General features: G+C 37.8%; 1 protein-coding gene across 5 annotated transcripts in view; it reads right to left on the bottom strand.

Annotated features, from left to right (window-relative positions):
* The window catches only part of PDE7A (phosphodiesterase 7A), a 122,944-nt gene that overhangs the window by 43,286 nt on the left and 53,834 nt on the right, over window positions 1–25,824 (bottom strand). For 2 of the 5 annotated variants that reach the window (XM_087420504.1, XM_087420508.1), the window contains exons 2-4: window positions 25,295–25,444; window positions 17,519–17,579; window positions 14,091–14,174 (exon numbers count right to left, since the gene is read on the bottom strand). In XM_087420504.1, the coding sequence (XP_087276630.1) occupies window positions 14,091–14,174; window positions 17,519–17,579; window positions 25,295–25,444 (295 nt within the window). Of the gene's footprint in view, window positions 1–14,090; window positions 14,175–17,518; window positions 17,580–25,294; window positions 25,450–25,824 lie in introns of all 5 variants that reach the window. The other 3 variants (XM_087420507.1, XM_087420506.1, XM_087420505.1) reach the window with 2 other exon arrangements.

Genomic DNA, 25,824 nt, shown 5'->3' with positions numbered 1-25,824 from the left:
AGAAATTGAATCAATAATTAATAACCTTCCAAAACAGAAAATGTAAGGCCCAGATGGGTTCACTGGTGAATTCTACCAAACATGTAAGGAAGAAACTATACCATTTCTCTACAATCTCTTTTATAGGGTAGAAGCAGGAGGAATCCTAACTCATTCTATGAGGCCAGGATTACTCTAACATCAAAACCAGACACAGATATTATAAGAAAAAAAACTACAAACCAATCTCTCTCATGCACATTGATGCAAAAATCCTCAATAAAATTTTAGCATATCAAATACAAAAAAGTCTAAAAAGAATTATACACTATGACCAAGTGGGATTTATCATGGGTATGCAAGGCAGCTCAACATTCAAAAACCAATTAATGTAATCAATCTCATCAGACTTGAAAAAAAAAATCACATCGTCATATCAATAGATGCAGAAAAAGCATTTGACAAAATCTAACACCCTTTCACGATAAAAACTCTCAGTAGGGGCCGCCCCGAGGACTAGTGGTTAAGTTCAGCGCTTTCCGCTTTGGAAGCCCGGGTTCAGTTCCCGGGCATGGACCTATACCACTCTATGGCAGCCATGCTTTCGTGGCAACCCACATACAAAACAGAGGAAGATTGGCACAGATGTTAGCTCAGGGCAAATGTTCCTCAAGCAAAAAGAGGAAGATTGCCAATGGATGTTAGCTCAGTGTGAATCTTGCTCAGCAAAAAAACAAAAAAACAGAATGTAACCAGGGGAGAGAAGTCAAGATGGCAGCATAGGCAGACTCTGAACTCACCTCCTCCCACAGACACAGCCAATTTACAACTACTCGTGGAAAAATTACCCGAGAGAGAACTGAAAACTGGATAAGAGGAACTCCTGCAACAAACGACAATCCTAATTGAGGTGGAAGAGGCAGAAACTCGCTTCTGGAGAGAAAAAACGCCGCCTTCACAAGCTGCCAGCTTCATGGCCGCCCAGGAGCAGCCCACAGGTCTGCAGCCCTCCCTGGAGGAGCAGGCCCCTGAGCCGGGAGCGCTCCCACTGTGGGCGTTTTGTGGACCCAGCACAATCAAGACGAGTGGCATAATATCTGACTTGGCCTGCTACTAAAACATTGGGGAGTACTCCCAGAAAAGCTGGTTCACAAAGAAACTAAAACCAGCTCCTGAAGGGCCCACACACAAATTCACCCATTTCAGAAAGCAACCTAAAATCACGAGAAAGAAAGGTGCACAGTGCTTTGGTGAAAAGAGACTCACCTGATAGAGTCTGAGTGCATCTCAGTGAGAGGTGAGACCTCTCCAGGGACTGGGACATTGGTGGCGGCCATCGTTGTGGCCTGGTGTGGGCGTGCTGACACAGACACTGGCAGACACCATTGGAATTCTCCCAGGGGCCTGCTAGCCCAGGGTCTGCCCCACCCACTACAGCACAGATTTAATCCAGCTCAGCCAGGGCAGGCAGCCCACTCTAGGGACTGGCCCCATCCAACAAGCAGCCCTCAGGCAACTTGTGGGCCTGCACAGATTGGTGACTGGATTCTCTGCAGGCTGGCAACTGGGCCCATTTCAGTGGGGCAGGGCATGCACAAGGACCAGGTGGAGAGTATGGGGCGGTGGTGGAGTGTGTGGGGCTCCCGCCATGGAGAGATTGGGTCCACTTCAGGAGGTCGGGGTGGCCAAACGGGGCAGGACTGTGTTGACTGTGTGTGTGGACCTGTGGGCGGTGGGGCTTGTCAGCTGCAGAAGACTTGTGCTTCTCAAAGACCCACAGAGGGGGTTCGCCCAACCTTCCACAGCCTGAAACAATTGGGTGCTCCCATGCCTGAGGCCAGCCCCACCCAGCTGCAATCCTCAGAGAGCTGACAAGAGACCTAAAGGCTTGAGGCTTATAGCAATTGTAAGCCCCTGAGCCTAACAACCTGCCACGCTGGGGGCCTACTCACTTAATAGAAATACGGCAATAGGAACGTGCTATTAGACCTTGCAGCCAACTGTGCTGAGGCTCCCCACACCCAATAAAGAGACTGAAGGGCCCACAACAACTACAAGCAGCTGAACATTACAACAGCTGGCCAGGAGCATAGCTCAGCCTCCCTGGGCACCTACAGGGAGAGCAAACACGCCACAACAGAAGGACACACATAGCCCACATAGGCATCACTCCTGGAACATTCAGAACCGAGAGAAGCACACTGCGGGCCTCATAAGGCATCACTTATATAAGGTTACCTATCCAAGAGCAGGAGACGCAGCTGACCTACCTAACACATAGACACAAGCACAGGGAAAGAGGCAAAATGAGGAGGCAAAGGGATACATTCCAAGTAAGGGAACAGGGCAAAACACCAGAAAAGGAACTAAGTGAAACAGAAATGAGCAACCTACCTGACAGAGAGTTCGAACAAAGAGTGTTAAGGATGCTCACTTATCCTAGGAGAAGAATGGATGAATTCAGTGAGAATGTCAACAAAGAAATGGAAGATATAAAAAAGAACCAATCAGAAATGAAGAATACAATACTGGAAATGAAAAATTCACTAGAGGGACTCAAAAGCAGAGTAGAGGATACAGAAGAACGGATCTGCGAGCTGGACGAAAGACTAGAAGAAATCACCCAAGCTGAGCAGGTAAAAGAAAAAAGTATTAAAAAGAGTGAGGACAGTCTAAGGGACCTCTGGGACAACAGCAAGCACACTAACATCCGTGTTATAGGTGTCCCAGAAGGAGAAGAGCGAGACAAAGGGGCAGAGAATCTATTTGAAAAAATAATAGATGAAAACTTCCCTAACCTAAGGAAGGAAACAGACATCCAGGTACAGGAAGCACAGAAAGCCCCAAACAAGATAAACCCAAAGAGGCCCACACCAAGACACATCATAATCAAAATGTCCAGAATTAAAGAGAGAATCCTAAAAGCCGCAAGAGAAAGACAAGTAACTTACAAAGGAAACCCCATAAGGCTATCAGCTGACTTCTCAGCAGAAACCTTACAGGCTAAAAGAGAGTGGCACAATGTATTTCAAGTGCTAAAAGGAAAAAACTTACAGCCAAGAATATTCTACTCGGCAGGGTTATCATTCAAAATGGAAGGAGAGATAAAAAGTTTCCCAGACAAGCAAAAATTAAAGGAGTTTGTCACCAAGAAACCAGTACTACAAGAAATGCTAAAGGGACTTATTTAAGGGGAAAAGAGAAGACCACAAATAGGAAAAATTATCTATTTCCAGGACATGAGGGTAATGGATACAAATGCACAAAAAAGAGGTTAGATATGATATCAAAAACATAAAATGTGGGAGGAGGGTAGTTAAAGAGTAGAGCTTTCAGACAGAGGTCAAACTAGAGAGACCATCAATTCTGTATGTGTATCCCATGGTAATCACAAACCAGAAACCTATAATACACAAAAAACTAAGAGAAAGGAACCCAAACACAATACTAAAGAAACCCATCAAACCACAAGGTAAGAGAGCAAGAGAAGAAGAAAGGAACAGAGAAGGACTACTAAAACACTGAGGAAAAAAAAAGTTAAAAAATGGCAGAAAGTACATACTTATCAATAGCTATTTTAAACATCAATGGACTAAATGCTCCAATTAAAAGGCACAGGGTGGCTGACTGGATAAAAAAACAAGACCCATATATAGGCTGCATACAAGAGACATACTTCAGACCTAAAGACACTCACAAACTGAAAGTGAAGGGATGGAAAAAGATACTCCATGCAAATGGCAATGAAAAGAAAGCTAGGGTAGCAATACTCATATCAGACAAAAGAGACTTTAAAAGAAAAACTGTAAAAAGAGACAAAGAAGGGCATTACATAATGATCAAGGGAACAATCCAACAAGAGGATATAACACTCGTAAATATCTATGCACCCAATGTAGGAGCACCTAAATATATAAATCAATTATTAACAGACATAAAAAGAGAAATAGACAGTAACACAATAATAGTAGGGGACTTTAACACTCCACTTACACCAACGGATAGATCATCCAAACAGAAGATCAATAAGGAAACACTGGCCTTAAATGACACACTAGAACAGATGGACCTAGTAGATATATACAGAACATTCCATCCAAAAACCTCAAATGCACATGGAACATTCTCCAGGATTGATCACATATTAGGCCACAAAACAAGTCTACATAAATTTAAGAAGACTGAAGTAATACCAAGCATCTTTTCTGACCACAATGGTATGAAACTAGAAATCAACTATAGGAAGAAAATCAGAAAAGCAACAAATATGTGGAGATTAAACAAAATGCTACTGAACAACGATTGGGTCAACGAAGAAATCAAAGGAGAAATCAAAAAATACCTGGAGACAAATGAAAATGAAAATACGACAGGCCAGAATTGATGGGATACACCAAAAGCGGTTCTAAGAGGGAAGTTTATAGCAATACAGGCCTATCTTAACAAACAAGAAACATCTCAAATAAACAATCTAACAATGCACCTAAAGGAACTGGAAAAAGAAAAACAAACAAAGCCCAAAATCAGCAGAAGGGAAATAATAAAAATCAGAGCAGAAAAAGATGAAATAGAGACTAAAAAAACAATAGAAAAAGTTAATAAAAACAAGAGCTGGTTCTTTGAAAAGATCAACAAAATTGACAAACTTTTAGCTAGACTCACCAAGAAAGAAAGAGAGAAGGCTCAAATAAGTAAAATCAGAAATGAGAAAGGAGAAATTACAACAGACACCTCAGAAATACAAAAGATTATAAGAGAATACTATGAAAAGCTATATGCCAACAAAATCGACAATCTGGAAGAAATGGGTCAATTCTTAGAATCATACAACCTTCCAAAACTGGATAAGGAAGAAATAGAGAATTTGAATAGACCAATCACCAGTAAGGAGATCGAAACAGTAATCAAAAACCTCCCCAAAAATAAAAGTCCAGGACCAGACGGCTTCCCTGGTGAATTCTACCAAACATTCAAAGAAGACTTAATACCTATCCTTCTCAAACTCTTCCAAAAAATTGAGGAGCGGGGGGGAGCTCCCTAACTCATTCTACAAAGCCAACATTACCCTGATAGCAAAACCAGACAAGGACAACACAAAAAAAAGAAAATTACAGGCCAGTATCACTGATGAACATCAATGCAAAAATCCTCAACAAAATACTAGCAAATCGCATACAACAATACATTAAAAAGATTGTACACCATGATCAAGTGGGAATTATTCCAGGTATGCAGGGATAGTTCAACATTCGCAAATCAATCAACGTTGCTGGAAGAAATTGAAGACGACACAAAGAAATGGAAAGATATTCTGAGCTCTTGGATTGGAAGAATTAATATAGTTAAGATGTCCATACTTCCTAAAGAAATCTATAGATTCAATGCAATCCCTATCAAAGTTCCAACAACACTTTTCATAGAAATAGAACAAAGAATCCTAAAATTTATATGGAACAACAAAAGACCCCCAATAGCTAAAGGAATCCTGAGAACAAAGAAAAAGGCTGGAGGTATCACACTCCCTGATTTCAAAACATACTACAAAGCTATAGTAACCAAAACAGCATGGTACTGGCACAAAAGCAGACACACAGATCAATGGAATAGAATTGAAAGCCCAGAAATAAACCCACACATCTATGGACAGCTAATCTTCGACAAAGGAGCCAAGAACATACAATGGAGAAAAGAAAGTCTCTTCAACAAATGGTGTTGGGAAAACTGGACAGCCACAAACAAAAAAATGAAAGTAGACCATTAACTTACACCATACACAAAAATTAACTCAAAACGGATTAAAGACTTGAATGTAAGACCTGAAACCATGAAACTTCTACAAGAAAACATAGGCAGTACGCTCCTCGACATCGGTCTTAGCAACATATTTTCAAGCACCATGTCTGACCAGGCAAGAGAAACAACAGAAAAAAATAAACAAATGGGACTACATCAAACTATAAAGCTTCTGCACAGCAAAGGAAACCATCAACAAAACGAAAAGACAACCTAACAATTGGGAGAAGATATTTGCAAACCATACATCTGATAAGGGGTTAATCTCCAAAATATATAAAGAACTCATGCATCTCAACAACAAAAAAACTACCAACCCAATTAAAAAATGGGCAAAAGACCTGAACAGACATTTCTCCAATGAAGATATACAGATGGCCAACAGACACATGAAAAGATGTTCAAAATCACTAACTATCAGGGAAATGCAAATTAAAACTACAATGAGATATCACCTCACGCCCGTCAGAATGGCTATAATTAACAAGACAGGAAACAACACGTGTTGGAGAGGATGTGGAGAGAAGGGAACTCTCATACACTGCTGGTGGGAGTGCAAACTGGTACAGCCACTACGGAAAACAGTGTGGAAATTCCTCAAAAAATCAAGGATAGAACTACCATATGATCCAGCTGTTCCACTGCTGGGTATTTATCCAAAGAACTTGAAAACACTTATCCAAATAACTTGTAAACACCAATGCGTAAAGATACATGCACCCCTGTGTTCATTGCAGCGTTATTCACAATAGCCAAGACTTGGAAGCAACCTAAGTGCCCATCAAGGGACGAATGGATAAAGAAGATGTGGTATATATACACAATGGAATACTACTCAGCCATAAGAAACGGTGAAATCCAGCCATTTGTGACAACCTGGATGGACATTGAGGGTATTATGCAAAGTGAAATACGTTAGAGGGAGAAGGTCAAATACTGTATGATCTCACTCATTAAGTAGTAGATAATAACAACAACAAACAAACACATAGAGACAGAGATTGGATTGGTGGTTACCAGAGGGGAAGGGGGGAGGGAGGAGGGCGAAAGGGATAATTAGGCACATGTGTGTGGTGATGGATTGTAATTAGTATTTGGGTGGTGAACATGAGAACATGATGTAATCCATGAAGAAATAGAAGTATAATGATGTGCACCTGAAATTTATGCAATGTTATAAACAAATGTTACTGCAATAAACAAAAAATTAAAAAAAAAAAACAAAAAAACAAAAACCACCTCTCAGTAGATTAGAAATGCAGTCACATGTTGCTTAACAACCGGGACACGTTCTGAGAAACATGTTGTTAAGCGATTTTGTTGCTATGTGAACATCACAGAGTGTACTCACACAAACCTAGATGTATAGCCTACTATACACCTAGGCTATACAGTACTAATCTTATAGGACCACCATCATATAGGCGGTCCATCATCGACTGAAACGTCATTATGCAGCACACGACTGTATAGAGAACTCTCTCAATTTCATAAAGAATATTTACAAAAACCCTACAGATAACATACTTAATGCTGAGAAACTTGAAACTTTCCCACTAAGATTAGGTACATGGCAAGGATGTCCCCTCTCACCACTCCTTTTCAACATCATACTGAAAGTCCTAGCTAATTCAATCAGACAAGAAAGGAAATAAAAGGTATACAGATTGGGAAGGAAGAAACAAAACTCCCTTTGTTCACAGACGACATAATTGTCTATGTAGAAAATCTGAAAGAACAAATAAAAAAACTCCTGGAACTAATAAGCAATTATAGCCAGGTTGCAGGGTACAGGTTAATATAGAAAAGTCCATTGCTTTCCTATATACCAGCAATGAACAAATGGAATGTGAAATTAAAAACACAATACCCTTTACAGTAGCACTCCCCAAAATGAAATACTTACATATAAATCTAACAAAATATACACAAGATCTACATGAAGAAAACTACAGAACTTGGATGAAAGAAATCAAAAAAGAACTAAATAAATGGAGAGACACTCCATGTTCGTGGAAAGGAAGATTCAACATTGTCAAGATGTCAGTCTTCCAAACTTGATCTATAGTTTCAATGCAATTCTAGTCAAAATCCTAGTAAGTTATCCTGTGGATATTGACAAGCTGATTCTAAAGTTTAAATGGAGAGGCAAAAGAGTCAGAACAGCCAACTCAATATTGAAGGAGAAAAACAAAAGCGGAGGACTGACACTACCTGACTTCCAGACTTACTATAAAGCTACAGTAATGAAGGTAGTGTGATATTGGTAAAAGAACAGAGAAACAGATGAATAGAACAAAACAGAGAGCCCAGAAATAAATCCACCTAAATATAGCCAACTGATCTTTGACAAAGGAGCAAAGGCAATACAATGGAGCAAAGAAAAGTTTCTCCAACAAATTATGTTCTAACTGGACATCCATGTGCAAAAAAATGAATCTAGACACAGACGTTACACACTTTACAAAAATTAACTCAAAATGGATCATAGACCTAAATATAAAATACAAAACTACAAAACTTCTAGAAGATAACACAGGAGAAAACCTAGGTGACCTTGTGTATGGAGATGCCCTTTTAGAAACACAAAAGATGACATCCATGAAAGAAATAATTGATAAAATGGACTTCATTAAAATTAAAAATTTCTGCTCTGCAAAAGACAATGTCAAGAGAATGAGAAGATAAGCCACAGAATGGAAGAAAATATTTGCAAACACACATCTGATAAAGGACTATTATCCAAAATACACGAAGAACTCTTAAAATTCAACAATAAGAAAACAAAAAACTTGATTAAAAACTGGGCCCAAAACCTTAGCAGCCACCTTACCAAAGAAGATATACAGATGGCAGATAAGCACATGAAAAGACGTTCCATAGGGAATTGCAAAATTAAAACAACAATGAGATATTGCTATGCACTTATTAGAATGGCTAAAATCTAGAGCACTGATAACACCAAATATTGATGAGGATGTGGAGCAACAGGAATTCTCATTTGTTGCTGCTAGGAATGCAAATGAAACGGCCACTGTAGAAGAAAGTTTGGTCGTTTTTTACAAAACTAAACATACAGGGCGAGCCTGGTGGCATAGTGCTTAAGTTCGCATGCTCTGCTTCGGTGGCCCAGGGTTTGCCGGTTAAGATCCTGGGCGCAGACCTACTCATAGCTCATCAAACCAGGCTGAGGCGGCGTCCCACATAGAAGAACTAGAAGGATCTACAACTAGGATATACAACTATGTACTGGGGCTTTGGGGAGAAATGGAAAAAGAGGAAGATTGGCAACAGATGTTAGCTCAGGGCCAATCTTCCTCAAAAAAAAAAAAAAAACCCACACCAAAAAACAAAAAACAAAACTAAACATACTTTACCATATGATCCAGCAATGGTGCTCCTTGGTATTTACCCAAAGAAGTTGAAAACTTATGTCCAAACAAAAACTTGCACATGGATGTTTGTAGCAGCTAGTGCCAAAACTTGGAAGCAACCAAGATGTCCTTCGCTAAGTGAATGAATGAATAAACTGTGGTACATCCAGACAATGGAATATTATTCAGTGCTAAAAAGAAATGAGCTATCAAGTCATGAAAGACAAGGAGTAACCTAAAATGCATATTACTCAGTAAAAGAAGCCAATCTGAAAAGGCTACATACTGTATGATTCCAACTACATGACATTCTGGAAAAAGCAAAGCTATAGAGAGACCAAAAAGATCAGTAGTTGCCCAGGCTTGGAGGGAGAAGGGATGAACAGGTAGAGGATTTTTAGGGCAGTGAAAATACTCTGTATGATACTATAATGATGGATACTTGTCATTACAGTATTTGTCCAAACCCACAGAATGTACAACAGGCAGACTGAACCCTAATGTAAACCATGGACTTTGGGTCATTATGATGTGTCAGTGTGGGCTCAGCAATTATAACAAATGTACCACTCCGGTTAGGGATGTTGATAACAGAGGAGGCCATGCACATGTGGTGCAGGAGATATGTGGGAGACTTTCCTCTCAATTTTGTTCTGAACCTAAAACTGCTCTAAAAAAATAGTCTTAAAAAAATAACATAACAAACCCATAACATGTTAACATAAATAACATTTTTATTTTTAAAAACCTACATTTTCCTAAACAAAAAATAAAATTAATCAGAAGAACGTCACTGTTTTACATTTTTACAAATCTCTTTAATGTCTGCAGATATCACACATCATGTAGCCTCTGAAAAACCCCACTACACCTTGAACCACCCCAGCTGAAGATCAAGACACTGGGGAGCACAGACAAATTAAACCTGATTTACTAACTTTCAGAATCATGAGCATAAAAAAAGGTTGTTGTTGTACACCAATAAGTTTTGGGGTCATTTGTTACTACTGAGGGAGGTAATCCTCCATAGAGGCCCCAAGTATCCCTGCACATTCTTGCTGGGTGTGTCAAGAATGCCAAACCCTGACCAATCTTTACCTGGGCCATTTCTTAGGAGCGTGTTTGCAGCTAGCAACCTTGAAGGACAAGTAACATTTTCCTCTAGGACAAAGAGTAGTCTTACCATAAAAGGGGTAAACTCCCCAAACTCATTGTTTCTCAGATGTGTGCACATTATCCATATAAATCCCTCTGTGTTGCCTCTGTGGGACGTTGCAGGAATGGGGGTGGGGGGAGCGGGGAGGGGCTGCAGCACGAGAAGAACTGACACAATATGATGTTCATGTTGCTTGCTGTGCTATGAATAATAAAGTCCTTTGTCTCTGACCCAGGAGTCTTGTGTCTTCTGTCAGCATCCATGAAGCAGTAACAGGCTAACTTATTCGTTAGTTTACAAGGTAAAATCTCAGACCCCTCACAATTCTTGACAGGTGCAGAGCAATAGATAACTGGAACATATTCCATATGTCCTTTCTGTATTTTCTACCTTTTGCCTCATTGTGTTTCATTCTAAATATTTTCTTCTGACCTATATTCCAATCCACTAATTCTTTCTTTATTTTGGTCTTACTTTCTGTTAAAACATGTCCAATGAGTTCTTATTTAAGGTATGGTATTTTTTAGTCTTAGAATTTCCATTTGGTTCTTTCTTTACCTACCTACCTATCTCTCTATTTCAGTTTTCTACTGAAATTCTCAAACCTGTCTCTTTTTTTCCATCAACATAATTATGTTTAGTTATTTTAAAGACCATGAACAATAATTCCATTATTAGAATTCTCTGTGGATATTTCTATTGTCTGTTGTTTCCTCTTCATTTTTGGTCACACTGTCTCTTCCTTATGCCTTTTTTTTTTTTTTTGTGAGGAAGACTAGCCCTGAGCTAACATTTAATGCCAATTCTCCTCTTTTTTCTTGAGGAAGATTGGCCCTGGGCTAACATCCGTGCCCATCTTCCTTTACTTATATGGGACTTATAAGTAGCGCGTTGGTGTGCGCCCAGGATCCGAACCTGCAAACTCTGGGCCGCCAAAGCGGAGTGTGCACACTTAACCACTGCGTCACCGGGCTGGCCCCATCCTTACACCTTTTTAAATTCAGTGCATGATATTGCATATAAGAAATTTAGAGGTAATTTAAGACTTAGGGTAATGTCACCTTCCTCCAAAGAGAATTAAGATTTACTTCTAGCAGGTAGCTTGAGGTACTAAAGTCACAGATCACCTTATTCTAATCATTGACTGAGATATTTCAAAGTTGGGATTTATTTCTAAAGTATAGCACTTTGGGGTTCCAACTTAAGCATAGAGAGTTTGCCAGGACCAATCCTCCAACCTTGGTGATCTGCAAACACCTATTTTTGTTTTTCTAGCCTTACAAAAAATTTTTATTGTATAAGTTTAAGGCATATAGCTTTATAATTCAACATCTGTATATACTACAAGGTGATCACCACTGTAAGACTAGTCATCATATATCACCATACAGTTGACCCCTTTCACCCACTTCACCCACCCCCTAATCCCCTTACCCTCTGGTATCCACTAATTCGTTTTCTGTTTCTATGACTTTTTGTTTTATTTTGTTTTTTTCATTTGTTTTTTTTAGATTTCACATATGAGTGAAATCATACGGTATTAGACTTTATCCATCTGACTTATTTCACTTAGCATAATACCCTCAAAGTCCATCCATGGTGTCGCAAATGGCAAGATTTCATTCTTTTTTATGGCTGAGTAGTATTCCATTATATAAATATACACAGCATATCTTCTTTATCCATTCATCCACCTGTGGACCCTTGGGTTACTTCTATATTTTGGCTATTATAAATAATGCTGCAAGGAACATAGGTGTGCATATATCTTTTCAAATTAGTGTTTTCATGTTCTTTGGATAAATACCCAGAAGTGGAATTGCTGGATCATATGGTAGTTATATTTTTAATTTCTTGAGAGTCGTCCTTACTGTTTTCTGTAGTGGCTGCACCAATTTACATTCCCACCAACAGTGCACAAGGGTTCCCTTTTCTCCACATCCTTGCCAATACCTGCTATTTACTGTCTTTTTGATAATAGCCATTCTGACTGGTGTGAGATGGTATCTCATTGTCGTTTTGATATGTATTTCCCCGATGATCAGTGATGTTGAGCATCTTTTCATGTGCCTACTGGCCATGAGAAGTGCCTATTCAGTTCCTCTGCCCCTTTTTTTTTTGGTGAGGAAGATTAGCCCTGAGCTAACATCTGTTGCCAATCCTCCCTTTTTGCTGAGGAAGATTGGCCCTGGGCTAACATCCATGTCCATCTTCATCTACTTTATACGTGGGACGCCTGCCACAGCACGGCTTAATAAGTGGTGCCTAGGTCCGCGCCCAGGATCCGAACCGGTGAACCCCGGGCCGCTGAAGAGGAGCACGTGAACTTAACCACTACGCCACCGGGCTGGACCCTCCTCTGCCTTTTTTAATCAGATTGTTTGTTTTTTTGATATTGAGTTGTATGAGTTCTTTATATATTTTGGATATTAACCCCTTATTGAATATATCATTTGCAAATATCTTCTCCCAATCAGTAGGTTTTCTTCGTTTTGTTAATGGTTTCTTTCACTGTGCAAAAGCTTTCTAGTTTGATGTAGTCCCATCTGGTACTAAAGTTACAGATCACCTTAATCTAATCATTAATTGAGCTATTTGAAAATTGGGATTTCTTTCTAAAATATAGCACTTTGGAGTTCCAACTTAAGCATAGAAGGTTTACGAGGACCAATCTCCCAACTTTGGTGAGCTATAAACACCTGTTTTAGTTTTTCCAGCCTTAAGTGTCCATCAAAATCTCTGCTCAGCTTCTGATCCACCTTTCCCAGAATCAGCAGATGCTACTAAGGGGAAAAGTAGCCTGAAATGCCAGGCCTCTCACTCCGCCTTAATAGCATTCTGATACACTCAAACATATGTCTTTTATATTTTGCCCAGTTTTTCTAATTCTTTAATTGGAGTGTTAATCTAAATAATTTATACAACATTACCAAAAGTGGAACTCCTCCAAAACAGATTTAATGTGTTTAATATTTAAGGGTTTTAGAAGTTTTATTTTTTCCCTTTTCTCCATTATGGGTCAGACCCATACAATACTGTTTTCAAAATACGCATTCTACCAAATATCTTTAAAGGTAATGTGTATTTTCAAATAAACCAATAGGATACACCTTGTTAATTATAATACCTTTATAAAATGTCATTTGCACACAAACATTTTATTTGGAGTAGTGAAGACAAAACATTCAGAATAAAACAACTTTTTAAAAATATATATTTTTTAGGGGCTGGCCCCGTGGTATAGCACTTAAGTTCTTGCGTTCTGCTGCTGGCGGCCTGGGTTCGGATCCCAGGCGTGCACCGACGCACTGCTTGTCAGGCCATGCTGTGGGGGCGTCCCACATAAAAGGGAGGAAGATAGGCACGGATGTTAGCCCAGGGCCTGTCTTCCTCAGCAAAAAAACAGGAGGATTGGCATGGATGTTAGCTCAGGGCTGATCTTCTTCACAAAAAAAAAAAAAACCCAAAAAAAACATAAATAAAAAAATATATATTTTTAAAGAAGAAAAAAAATATACTAAAGTAATTTCACATTTAAATTAGAAAGGAGAAGAAAAACAACATCAGCTTTCATATTCTAATACTTTACAACTCTAATTGCCTCTAAACATTTACAAACATTATCTAGGAATAAAGTATCATTTATCATGATCCAGTGTTTTTAAAACATTCCAAACACAATATGTTTTTTTTCTTGTATTCCTTTTCCCTTGGAAAAGTATGCAATCTTACGAAGATGTGAAGTTTACTGAAAGTCTCAGAGATATATTGTGCCTGCCAACACTTACCATGAAAAATACGAAAATCAATATATGGATGAGAACCTCTTCTTTCCGATTCAAATCCTGCTCGACTCCTTACGCGTACATCTCCTGTACAAAATCGAGAATAAAATATTAGTTTAGAAGGCTGCCATTTGGGAATAAGCTCCTATATGCAACAAAGGTCTATGTGGTATCATACTCATAAGTAATGGCTCACTAATGATATATATGGAATAAGTAGTTAAGAGTTAATTTATTTGAAGGGGTTTACAAATTTTCAATACTGAGTTGTATAGCTAGATGAGTTTTTTTTTAATCTACCCCTACAATAATAATAATTATTATCTAAATTTCAAAGTTAGATTTCTGAAAGATGATTCAAGTGTATGATAATCCAAGCTAATATCTCATTACTCACATGGAATTAAAAAAATCCTCAGCACAAAACTTTAAAAAGCCACAGCAAGAAGCAAATATTTATTAAGTGTCTACTCTGTGCCTAGCACTATACTACAAGCTATAGGGGTATGAAAAAATAGAAAATACATTATCTATTCTCAAGTAGCTTATAATTTTTAAAAATGTAACAGAAAAGTTAAATGTTAAAGATTTGTCTTAAATGTTTAATTTGATCAATCTTTTCCTCTCACTGACAGTGGGTATACCTAAGGCCTTTAGGCAGGTCTTAAACTTTGGTCTTTATAAGTTCAGTATTGTTTCTACATGTATCCATATGACTTTCAGATCTGCTTGTCCATACAGCAACATAACCACTGCAGCCATGTACCAGGTACTCTTTTTGTGCTCTATAGGCATTATTTTATTTAATTCTCTAACCAACTCTGAGAGAGAGGAATTGTAACCTCCATTATACAGATGCAGAAACTGAAATTTTGAGAAGTTAAGTAGCATGCCCAAACCACAAAGCTAGTGTAAAGGGTGAATCAGGATTTGAAACTAGCTCTGTTGGCTCCAAAGAAAGCACTTTTCCCACTATACAGTCATGCGTCACTTAACAACGGGGATATGCTCTGAGAAATGTGTTGTTAGGCGATTTCATCATTGTGCAAACATCATAGAGTGTACTTACACAAACCTAGATGGTACAGCCTACTACACACCTAGGCTATATGGTACTAATCTTATGGAACCACTGTCACTTAACATGATCCATCATCGGCTGAAACGTCGTTATGCGGCATATGACTGTATTTCCACAGCCTCCAAGATCATAACCTTTAACTCTTCAGTTCCTATCCCCCTGCTCATGCAATTTCACTTGCCTAGAAGGCTTTCCTTCAAGGCTCAAGTCATCTACCACAAGTCCATCCCACAACGATTAATCACTTCTCTCATGTGGTGATTCCCTCACTCAGCAACAAATGTTTACTGAGCACCCACTACACGTCAGGCACTGGAAATATAGCAGTGAGCCAAATACATACAGTCCTTGTCTTCATGAAGTTTATCCTCTCACAGAGTGAGACAAATAATAAAACAAATAAATAATTTCATTCTATGGGCAACGGTAATAAGTAACATGGAGAAAACTAAAGCAAGGTGAGAGGAATAGGGAGGGAGGAGTGATTCATTAGTCTGGTCACAGAAGGCCTCATTGAAAAGGAGGCATTTGAGCAGGGACCTGAAAGAAGTGAGACAGTGAGCCATATGGCTATCTGGAGGAAAAGGTTTCCAGGCATAAGGAAGAGCAAGTATAAATACCCTGAGAGGGGAACACGCTTGGCACATTCAAGGTCAAGCAAAGACACCAGCATGGCTGGAGTAAGGTGAGTGAGAGGAACCGGTGAGAGGTGAGGTCAGAGAGGTGGTAGGGCCAGATCATGCCGAACCTTCATGGGCCATTATAATAGCTTTGGCTGTTACTCTAACATAGAAAACCCCTAGAGGATTCTGAACAAAGGAGTGAGACTGATTTAACTCGTTTCTGAAAAGGTCCACTCTGAATGCGTAGACTAGAATCAAGTAGAAGCACATAAGTAGATGCAGGGAGACAGGTAAGGAGCAACTGCAATAAACAAGACGATAACTATGGCTTGGGGAGAGAGGGATATGGGATATGGGGAGATGTTGGTCAAGGGGGATCAACATTTTTTAACCTCAGTTATGCAAGATAAGTTCTGGAGATCTAATGTACAACAATATGACTATAGTTAACAATAAAAAAATAATAATAACTATGGCTTAAATTGGGATGGTAACAGCACTGGGGTAGTGAGATTCTGGATATATTTTGAAGGTATCCGCCAAAAGGATTTGCTGATGAGGTAGACATAAAGTATATAAGAAATAAGAGTCAAGAATGACTCCAAGGTTTTTGATGTGACGACCAGAAGAATGGAGTTACATTTTCTGAGATGGCAAAAGCCTGCAAAATAAACAGACTTGGGGAAGACAAATCTTTTGTTTAATAGACATGTTAAACGTGAGGTACCCATAACACACCCACGTGGAGATGTTCTACAGAGTTAAAAAAATATGAGTCTAAAGCTCTGTTTTAAGGAGAGCAGAATCCTGAACATGCTTATAGAGAGAGATGGAGACAATAAAGAGGAACAGGCTGAACATCTGTGGGGGAAAAATATGTACTAGAGTAGAATGGAACTGATGCAGGTAAGATACACAAGGTAACTAAAGAGGGAAAAAAGGAAGAAGAGCAAAAACAAGACAGTGGACAACACTTAGGCTTAAGAGTATGAAAAAGAATTAGTGAAAGAGGCAAAGTAGTGAAGAATAGGATGGCTCATTATCATAGAAGTTGAGGGAAGAACTCTGAGCATGAAGAGAGTAGTCATGGAAGACTCCACTAAGATGAGTAAAAGTACCTACTGGAATATTAATAGTACATTTTTAATAGTATGAATTAAAGTAGAAGGGATCAAGGAGTGTGTGGATGAAGAGATAAGTCTGGCAAAGAGAGGGCGAGAGAAAGAAAATTGTACACATATACACACCTAAATTCACTTCACCTTGTGGACTTGAGTAATACATTAAAAGTTGAAGAACCGAGACTAGAAGAAGATAAATGGTCTTCCTCGCCAGCCGACTGAGAACAAAATACATCCAGTGACAGGACTATCTGATGAGATATTTCATAACCTCATCTTTGTCCACGTTAGCATGGACATCTCTTTAGTATTTAGCAACTTTACAAATCTAAGACTCTTTTGATGAAGAATACTCAGGATGCATTTTAAAATTGTGTGCTAATGACAGACTCCCAGTTACTAAGCCAGAGATTTCTCAATTACCTATAACTCTAAAATGCTGCTCTTTTCATCACATTCAATATTGGTTTACAGGCTCTAAACGTCAAAGTAATAGATTATTTCTGCTGCAAACAGTAATGAAAAGCTACATAATGAAAGATATCTCAATCTCAAATAACAGATGATAACATTAACTGATATTGGTACAAAATAAATAATGCTTACCTAGCATACGAATGTACAATGCAGTCTGATCAGAACTGTCATAGGAAATAGCTCCACGCCTCTAGAAAAAAACATACACACATTTTTAATGCAGGACAATTAAATGTGATACAAAATTCAATTCAACAAATATGTATTTATTTGTGAAGCACTGCACAAGTTTGATGTACAAAATGAAATTAGATAGAGCATCTGCTCTTGAAATCTCTAGTTGTGAGGAAGACAATTATAATACAATATGCTAAGCACTACCATAAAAGTGGATAGAGTGAGGAACATGCAGTAGAGGGAAATTTAATCTGTCGGAGTAAGTCAGACAAGCCCACTTGGGGAAAGACCTTCTGCACAGGTAGACAGAAGAACAGATATGGTCCAACTCTTTACTATTTCCTTCACTTAAACATGAATGAGGGGGCCGGCCCCGTGGCTTAGCGGTTAAGTGCGCGGGCTCTGCTGCTGGCGGCCGCACCGACGCACCACTTCTCCGGCCATGCTGAGGTCGCGTCCCACATACAGCAACTAGAAGGATGTGCAACTATGACACACAACTATCCACTGGGGCTTTGGGGAAAAAAAAGGAGGAGGATTGGCAATAGATGTTAGCTCAGAGCTGGTCTTCCTCAGCAAAAAGAGGAGGATTAGTGTGGATGTTAGCTCAGGGCTGATCTTCCTCACAAAAACAAACAAACAAACAAAAAACACGAATGAGAAAGCAGACAAACAAGAATCATCAGACATTTGAAGAAACCCATTAGCTAGAAATAAATGGAACAAAATGAAAAACCAAATGACCCAGAGACTGGCAAGAAATGAGAGAATTTTTTTAAAAAATGTAATTAGTGTACTCAAAGAAGATCTGAGAAGACACTGAATCTATAAAACAAAACACAGGGTGCCGCTGAAAGACAGCAGATTTAAAAATACATTTTTGTATTTAAAAATAAAGTAATATAAAAATGTATCTTGAAACATTATTCATAATAGCCCCAAACTGGAAACAACCCAAATATCCATCAACTAATGAATGAATAAAGTGTGGTACATCCATACAATGGAGTATTATTCCAACATAAAAAGGAATGCTACAGCATGGATGAGCCTTGACAACAATATGTTGACTGAAAGGAGCCAGACACAAAGAACCACTAGGTATGGTTCCATGTATATGAAACACCCAAAATAGGCAAATCCATTGAGACAGAAAGTAGACTGGCGGCTCCTTAAGAGTTGGGAGAGTTGGTGGGAAATGCGGAGTGAATGCTAATAGGTACAGGGTTTCTATCTGCAATGATGAAAATGTTCTCAAATTAATCGTGGTAATGACTGCACAACTCTTGAATATACTAAAAATCACTGAATTGTACACTTTAAATGGGTGAATTGTATGGTACAAAATTATATCTCAATAAAGCTATTATAAAAAATAACAAATATTACAAATATAAAATATAATTACTAAAACAAAAAAAAAATGCAAGAGCTGAAACACCCTCAGCAAGTTCTGCCAACTCTACCTTCACACTCATCTCCTCTATCTCCACTTCTTCATTCTGTCTCAGACCACAGCATCTCTCATCTGGACTCCTGCAATGTGCTGCTGACTGGTTTTCCTGCTGCATCTCTTGGCCCCGCCATCCACTCTTTGCATAGAAGCAAGAGTGAACATTTCAGCTACTTCTCAAAATCCTCCAATGGCTTACCACTGCACTTGGAATACATTCCAAACTCCAAGCTCTGATTTCCTAGGTCCTCCCGTCCTACCACCCTCTCCTCACCACAATGACCCAGGCACATAGCCTCCTTGCTTTTCCTCAACCATGCCCAAAGGTACAGGCTTTATACTTGTTATTCCCCTGTCCAGGGTCACTGCCTCACTGTTCCCTTATCTCTCAGGTTCTAGATGAAACGCGATCTCCTCAGAGAGACATTCCCAGACTGCCAAATCTAAAGTCACCTGAGAGTCAGCCTCCTCCACAGCTCCTACCTCTGTGCTCTACAGCACTTAGCTGATGCCATCTTGTTCACTTGTTACTAAAATAAACAGCTCCATAAGAACAGAAAACACGCCTGTCATATTCCCACGGTACCCCCGACCCCTAAAACATAGCTCTTATTTAGTAGATTCTAAATAAACGAATAATAATTTATAAATAAATTGATGAATAACAGAATTGATAGAAAGACAGATTTAAAAATCTGGAAGATAAAATTGACCAAACTTCCTATTAGAATCTAACAGTAGCAGGGACTTCTTCCACGGCTGCATCCCCAGATCTAGAATAATCCCAACGTTTATAATAAAGCCTAGCACATTGAAAGTAATCAATAATATCAGTTGAATAAATAAGCAAGAAAGTTATTTTACTTTTTTTGCTTGAGGAAGATTAGCCCTGAGCTAACATCTGTGCCAGTCTGCCTCTATTTTGTATGTGGGTCATCGCCATAGCATGGCTGACGAGTGGTGTAGATCCCCACCTGGGATCTGAACCTGCGAACCCGGGCCACCGAAGCAGAGTGCACCAAACTTAACTACTACACCATGGGGCTGGCTCCAAGAAAAGTCTTTTAAAATAAGGAAATATAGAACTAGTGCCATGGGATATTAATATATAAAGTAGTGTGACACTATGAAAAAACAGACAAAATAGTCGATAGAGAATCTAGAATCAAATCCAAGAATATACAGTGGTTTGTATATGACAAATATGGGATTTTAGATGTGGGGAAAATATTGATTATTTAATTAAAAACATTAAATAAAGTGGTTGTTATATGGAAAAACATAAAGCTATAATATTACTTCCTACTCCAAAGTATATTATACATGGAACAAAAATTTAAATGTAAAAATTAAGGCATGAAAATATTAGAAGAAAATATGACTGCATTAAAAAAATCTTAAATAGGAAAGACCTTTCTTTTTTTTTTTTAAATTTTTACACTAGATAGATGTCTATTTTTTATTTATTTATTTTTATTTTTTCCCCCCAAAGCCCCAGTAGATAGTTGTATGTCATAGTTGTACATCCTTCTAGTTGCTGTATGTGGGACGCGGCCTCAGCATGGCCGGAGAAGCGGTGCGTCAGTGCGCGCCTGGGATCTGAACCCGGGCCGCCAGCAGCGGAGCGCGCGCACTTAACCGCTAAGCCATGGGGCTGGCCCGGAAAGACCTTTCTAATTGTTTTATAAAATCCAGAAGTCACGAAAAAATGGATCAATTTAGCCACTTGAAAGTTAAATTATGTATAGTAAAATATATCATAAACAAAGGCATCAAACCAAGGAAAATGAGTTCAACAGATATGACAAACGGCTAATTTTTCCCTACTACATCTAAAAATGAAAGGGAAAAAAAGAAGTGCCTTAAAAATCAAGTAGAAAATGATTAATAATGGTGTAGAAAAATAGGTAGGACAAAAACATACTATTCACAGGGAAAGAAATAATAAACCAATAAACTCTAAAAAAGATGCTTGACTTTATTAACAAAAGAAATATACATTAAAGCAATGAGATCACATTTTTACATATCAGATTAACGATCTTCTTCCTTCACAAATCTCTGGCATGAGATTTACAACTCAACATACACCTACAAATCTCAAGAAAAAATAATCATGTTTTTTAAAATTACCATAAAGAAAATTTACTTTATTTAAAGTCCACACTTAGTATCCAAAGTAATTCCCCAGATCATTAAGTTATTACCTCAACACTTATCATTTAAGAGAAAAATATCAATTAAATTCTTATATAGTTTCATGTATCCTTAAAAAAACAAAAACAATAGTGCATGAAATATAAAAGGAACAAAAGTTTGAAACAAAAATAAAATTCATTTTCAACACTGGTTGCCTCCAGGGAGACTGAGGGATACAGGGGTAGGAGCACGACTTTTCAATGAATATCTTGTGAATTTTGTAGCATGTGTACTCATTATATATTCACAAAACAAATCAAATTAAAATGAAAAAAGTAAAATAAGAATTTACTACAAAGAAAGCTACAAAGAAAAGCATGACCTCAAATCCCAAGGGACTAAATCATACAGAATACACTCCTGGCATTATGTTTAAAGTGTCTTCCACCAACAGAATACTCTAAGGAAGCCTCCTGCAGTGTTTCATGGTAAACTGTTTATTCTGGACCAAAGAGCCACCGTAATCACTTGGTATTAAAAGGCACTGCTCACACCTGCTGTTCTGATCCCCACCTCAAGATATTTAACTTCTTAGATGACAGGCTTCCCCTTAATACCACTATATTAAGAGGAAAACCTAGTGGCCTGGAGAGAGCATATATGGAAATACATATTTCTATCAGCACAATCATATTAATAAAACTACACATATCAGGTAATAGCCTGTTATGGTCAATATCAATCAACCCGCTAGTATCTAATACCAAGTTGGACAAAGATTGTTAAAACAAATTTTAACCTGTTATCTCTAATAGCCCTCTTTAGGAGAGTGGCTGGCTTTTTTTTTTTTTTTTTTAAGTACCAAGGGTATTTACTAAAATAGCCACTAATCATAAAGGTAAAATCTCACTTCACATATTAACAATTGAGAAAGATTGACTAATATCAGCTCTCTGTTAAATAGAATAGTATAAGTCAAAAAGTGGCTAAGGAACATAATCTAATTTATAACTATAACATACTAAATTTATTTTAAGGTAGTCATTCTAGACTTATTTATAGAGGCACTAATTTAGATATTAAAATGGTAGGGTTTATATTAGTTAATCATAAAGAAAACTTGGCAAAAAGGGTAGAACTCAATTGTAAATATTTATTACTTAGGGATGTGCAAAATATTCAATATTCTATTCTATGAATATTCTGTTCATTATTATTTTAAGTAAGTCTAGTCCACAAATACTTAGCTTAAATGCAGTACTAAACCACAAGATATAACCCTTATGAAATAAATCCAAATGAGACAAAAAATAATGAACTTTAAAATATATATCTGAACTCATCACCAAATACATCCTCAGTGATAATTCGTTTATCTATCTCCTCATGGACTGAGATTAAAATTATTATTATTAAATTCTCTCACTAAACAATCTAGGTAGAATAATCTGAAGTAACTCATTTTGGAAAAATACACTATAAATTATGAATTGTAACAATAAAAATTTGATTTCCACATTAGACTTACGTTACTTTAAAAAATAATTATCTGTGCTTTATATGCCAACACTGCAGCACAGACTTAACATATTTTTTAAAATTATCATTTAAAAAGCCATATAGTATAAAATTCTATTTTTAATACAAATAGTAAACCAAATTTAGTCAAAAGTTTGTGTCACACTGTCAGTCATAAAACACTCTGAACTATGATCCACATTCCCACCTCACCTCACCAGTGAATGGAAATAACTGAGAAGCTTCCACTCGTGACTTTTCTAATCTAGCCATCCTGGGAACAGCTTGTAAAGCAAACCAGCATAGGTCAAAACATGGGCGAAGCTGAGCTAATCAGAAACTGACAGCCACAGCACAAAGTTAAATTGTAAGGTTCCAAAGGACCCACTGCCACGCTAACAGTTCTGAGCGCCCTGGTAAGACACTCACCTTGAATCGGGTTGAATCATTCTTCCACAAAAGCTTTGACTTACAAGGTAAATGACCCAAGACGCAAAAGTTGTTCCCAATATTATACAAATAATACACAACTTTTAAAGACAGACATGTCTTAAAACGGAGCAAAGATATTTTAATTGCCATTGTTTTTGTCTTGTTTAAGCTTTCCTCTAAAATGATCTATCATGCAAAAGCACGTGTATTTCCCTTACATGGTAAAAGTAATAACATATTAACTAATACCTGCTGAGCTCCTACTCTGCCGCCAGAAAATGTTCCAGGTGCTTTCATACAAAATCTCACTTAATCCACACAAGACCTCAATAAGGTAGGTATTACTGGCCCCATTTTGTGAATTAATAAACTGATGGTCCAAGGACTTAAACACAGTAGCACAAAAAATTTTTTTGGTAACATTACCAAAAAATAGTAACATACTACAAAGGATGAAGCCCGAAGTTCTGAAAGCAGTTTTCTCTGATGTAGCAAAATGAGCTTTTTCAGAGTGTATTCATCTTACATATGCTAGAAAAACATGCTCGTGTTTGAGTGCCTATTCAAATATTGTATCGATCCACTGAATAGTAGTATCCTTCCCATTCTTCTTCCCTATGGAAACAATATAATTTTTTTAAAAATCACAAACTTAAAATATTAGCATTCTTTTCTTTAAAAACAAACTTTTTGGTGGAAAAAAGTGTCTGAAAATAACTGAAATTCAACTAATGCATTATTAATATTAACTTGACCTTCATTCAATAACTTGGCAAGCTAATCCTTTAAAAACAATAAGTTAGGGCTAGTCCCGTGGCTTAGTGGTTAAGTGCGCGGGCCCTGCTACTGGCGGCCTGGGTTCGGATCCCGGGCGTGCACCGACGCACTGCTTCTCCGGCCACGCTGAGGCCTCGTCCCACATACAGCAACTAGAAGGATGTGCGACTATGACATACAACTATCTACTGGGGCTTTGGGGAAAAAAAAGGAGGAGGATTGGCAATAGATGTTAGCTCAGAGCCAGTCTTCCTCAGCAAAAAGAGGAGGATTAGCACGGATGTTAGCTCAGGACTGATCTTCCTCACAAAAAAATAAATAAATAAAAAAATAAAAAATAATAAAAACAATAAGTTAACAGCTGTCAGTGCAACAAAATTCATTCATAATTTATAAAACACAAAGATTTTAAAAATTTGAGTACATCGTTTTCCTTTAAGAGAGTTCTTCAAGCATATTCACTAAGAAACAGGACCACTTCAAGCAAGAGACAACTAGGCTTCAAATGTTATGCTTAAATGCGAAAAATTATATATCAGGGATTAACATTTTGCTTGAAAAAGAAATTTAACTTTATAGAAGCTTTACGCTGCTTAGCAAATAGTGATGACCTTATAAATTTTAAATCAATCCCCTTTAATTTCTTAATACAGGAAGAAAAAAGCTGCATGGTGGATGAAAAATATACTCATTTTTACACAAGTATAGAAAAATAATCTCAAATAGTATAATCTTAAATATTTCCTTAACTTTAGTTTTAGACTCTCGTCCAAATGGCAAATGGCTAGCATCTATCAAGCATTCTCAGCCTGATGTTTAGAATTCAACTTCAAAAACAATAGATATATAATAATCTTACATTTTTTTCAATATTTTATAAGTAAGGCATACATTTCAGCAGCAGCCCGACCTTAAAAGAGAACAAGTATTTAGTTTTTAAAAAGTTTATAGTTGTTTAGAAATCCTCAATAATTACACTTTAAATAGATAATAAACTATAAATTTAGTAAATTAGTATTAATTAGTAAATTAGTAAATTCTTTATCTCCAAAAGAGAATGTTTAAAATATGCACACTAAAGTCTAAATTGTTTAAGAATTTTATAATCTTAAAAGTTGAACTTCTTTAATCATAAAAACTTCTTTAAGAAGAATGATACTGAGGAAAGCTACTTCGATACCAGGGAACGATACCATAAAAAGCCCCTAAGGAGGAAAAAGGTGGGAGAAGAATAAAAATTATATGCAGCAATTTTTAGCTTTTTGGCTGACAGATAAAACTCATACCTCTTTTAATCAGAGAAATAAAAACTGAAGCAAAAGGAGAAGAAACTCAACTAGCAAATTCATTCCTACCAAATATAAATACTAATGACTAACGTCACAATCCTAAAAATAAAGATGGCCTACCTTAGAAGCGATCCACTTGATAAGAACCAAGGCTAGACACCAGATCAATGTAATTCCCATTGGATCAATCAAAAGCCCGCTGCATAATCTCCCTCCTCTCCCAGCAAGCAATGAGCAAGGAAGACTTGATAGGAGTTTGAAAATAACCAGCTGTCCTGAGGCAGAAGAGAGGGGACAGTGACTGCCTGGAACCTCAAGCAGCTGCCTTCAAACAAGAATCACCTGACTCCTCCGAGAATGCGCTGCCAGCCGGCCTTCTTACCCAGTGCGTGCCTAATGCCACAACCAGGGGTGGGTAGAAGTTGGAAGAGGAAAGGGAAAACACCTTAGTGAGGGCTGACCTAACAGTCTCCCAAACTGTAGACGCAACAGGTCTCAGGCTAGCCCCAAACACTTCTACAATCTTAGTACTAACAGAGTGCTTTGAAACAACTTTCAAAAAGTGTTCGGCAGTACTGAAAATTTCTGTCACATAGACCAGCTTCACAGGTATAATGTCCTCGCATTCAAAAACATCAACGCATTTGATT

Source organism: Ceratotherium simum, chromosome 31, assembly GCF_057802395.1.
Source record: "Ceratotherium simum simum isolate JZ-2026a chromosome 31, ASM5780239v1, whole genome shotgun sequence".
Lineage (NCBI taxonomy): Eukaryota > Metazoa > Chordata > Mammalia > Perissodactyla > Rhinocerotidae > Ceratotherium > Ceratotherium simum.
The sequence above is the reverse complement of the archived record's forward strand: the minus strand, read 5'-3'. Positions and strand labels throughout refer to the sequence as shown.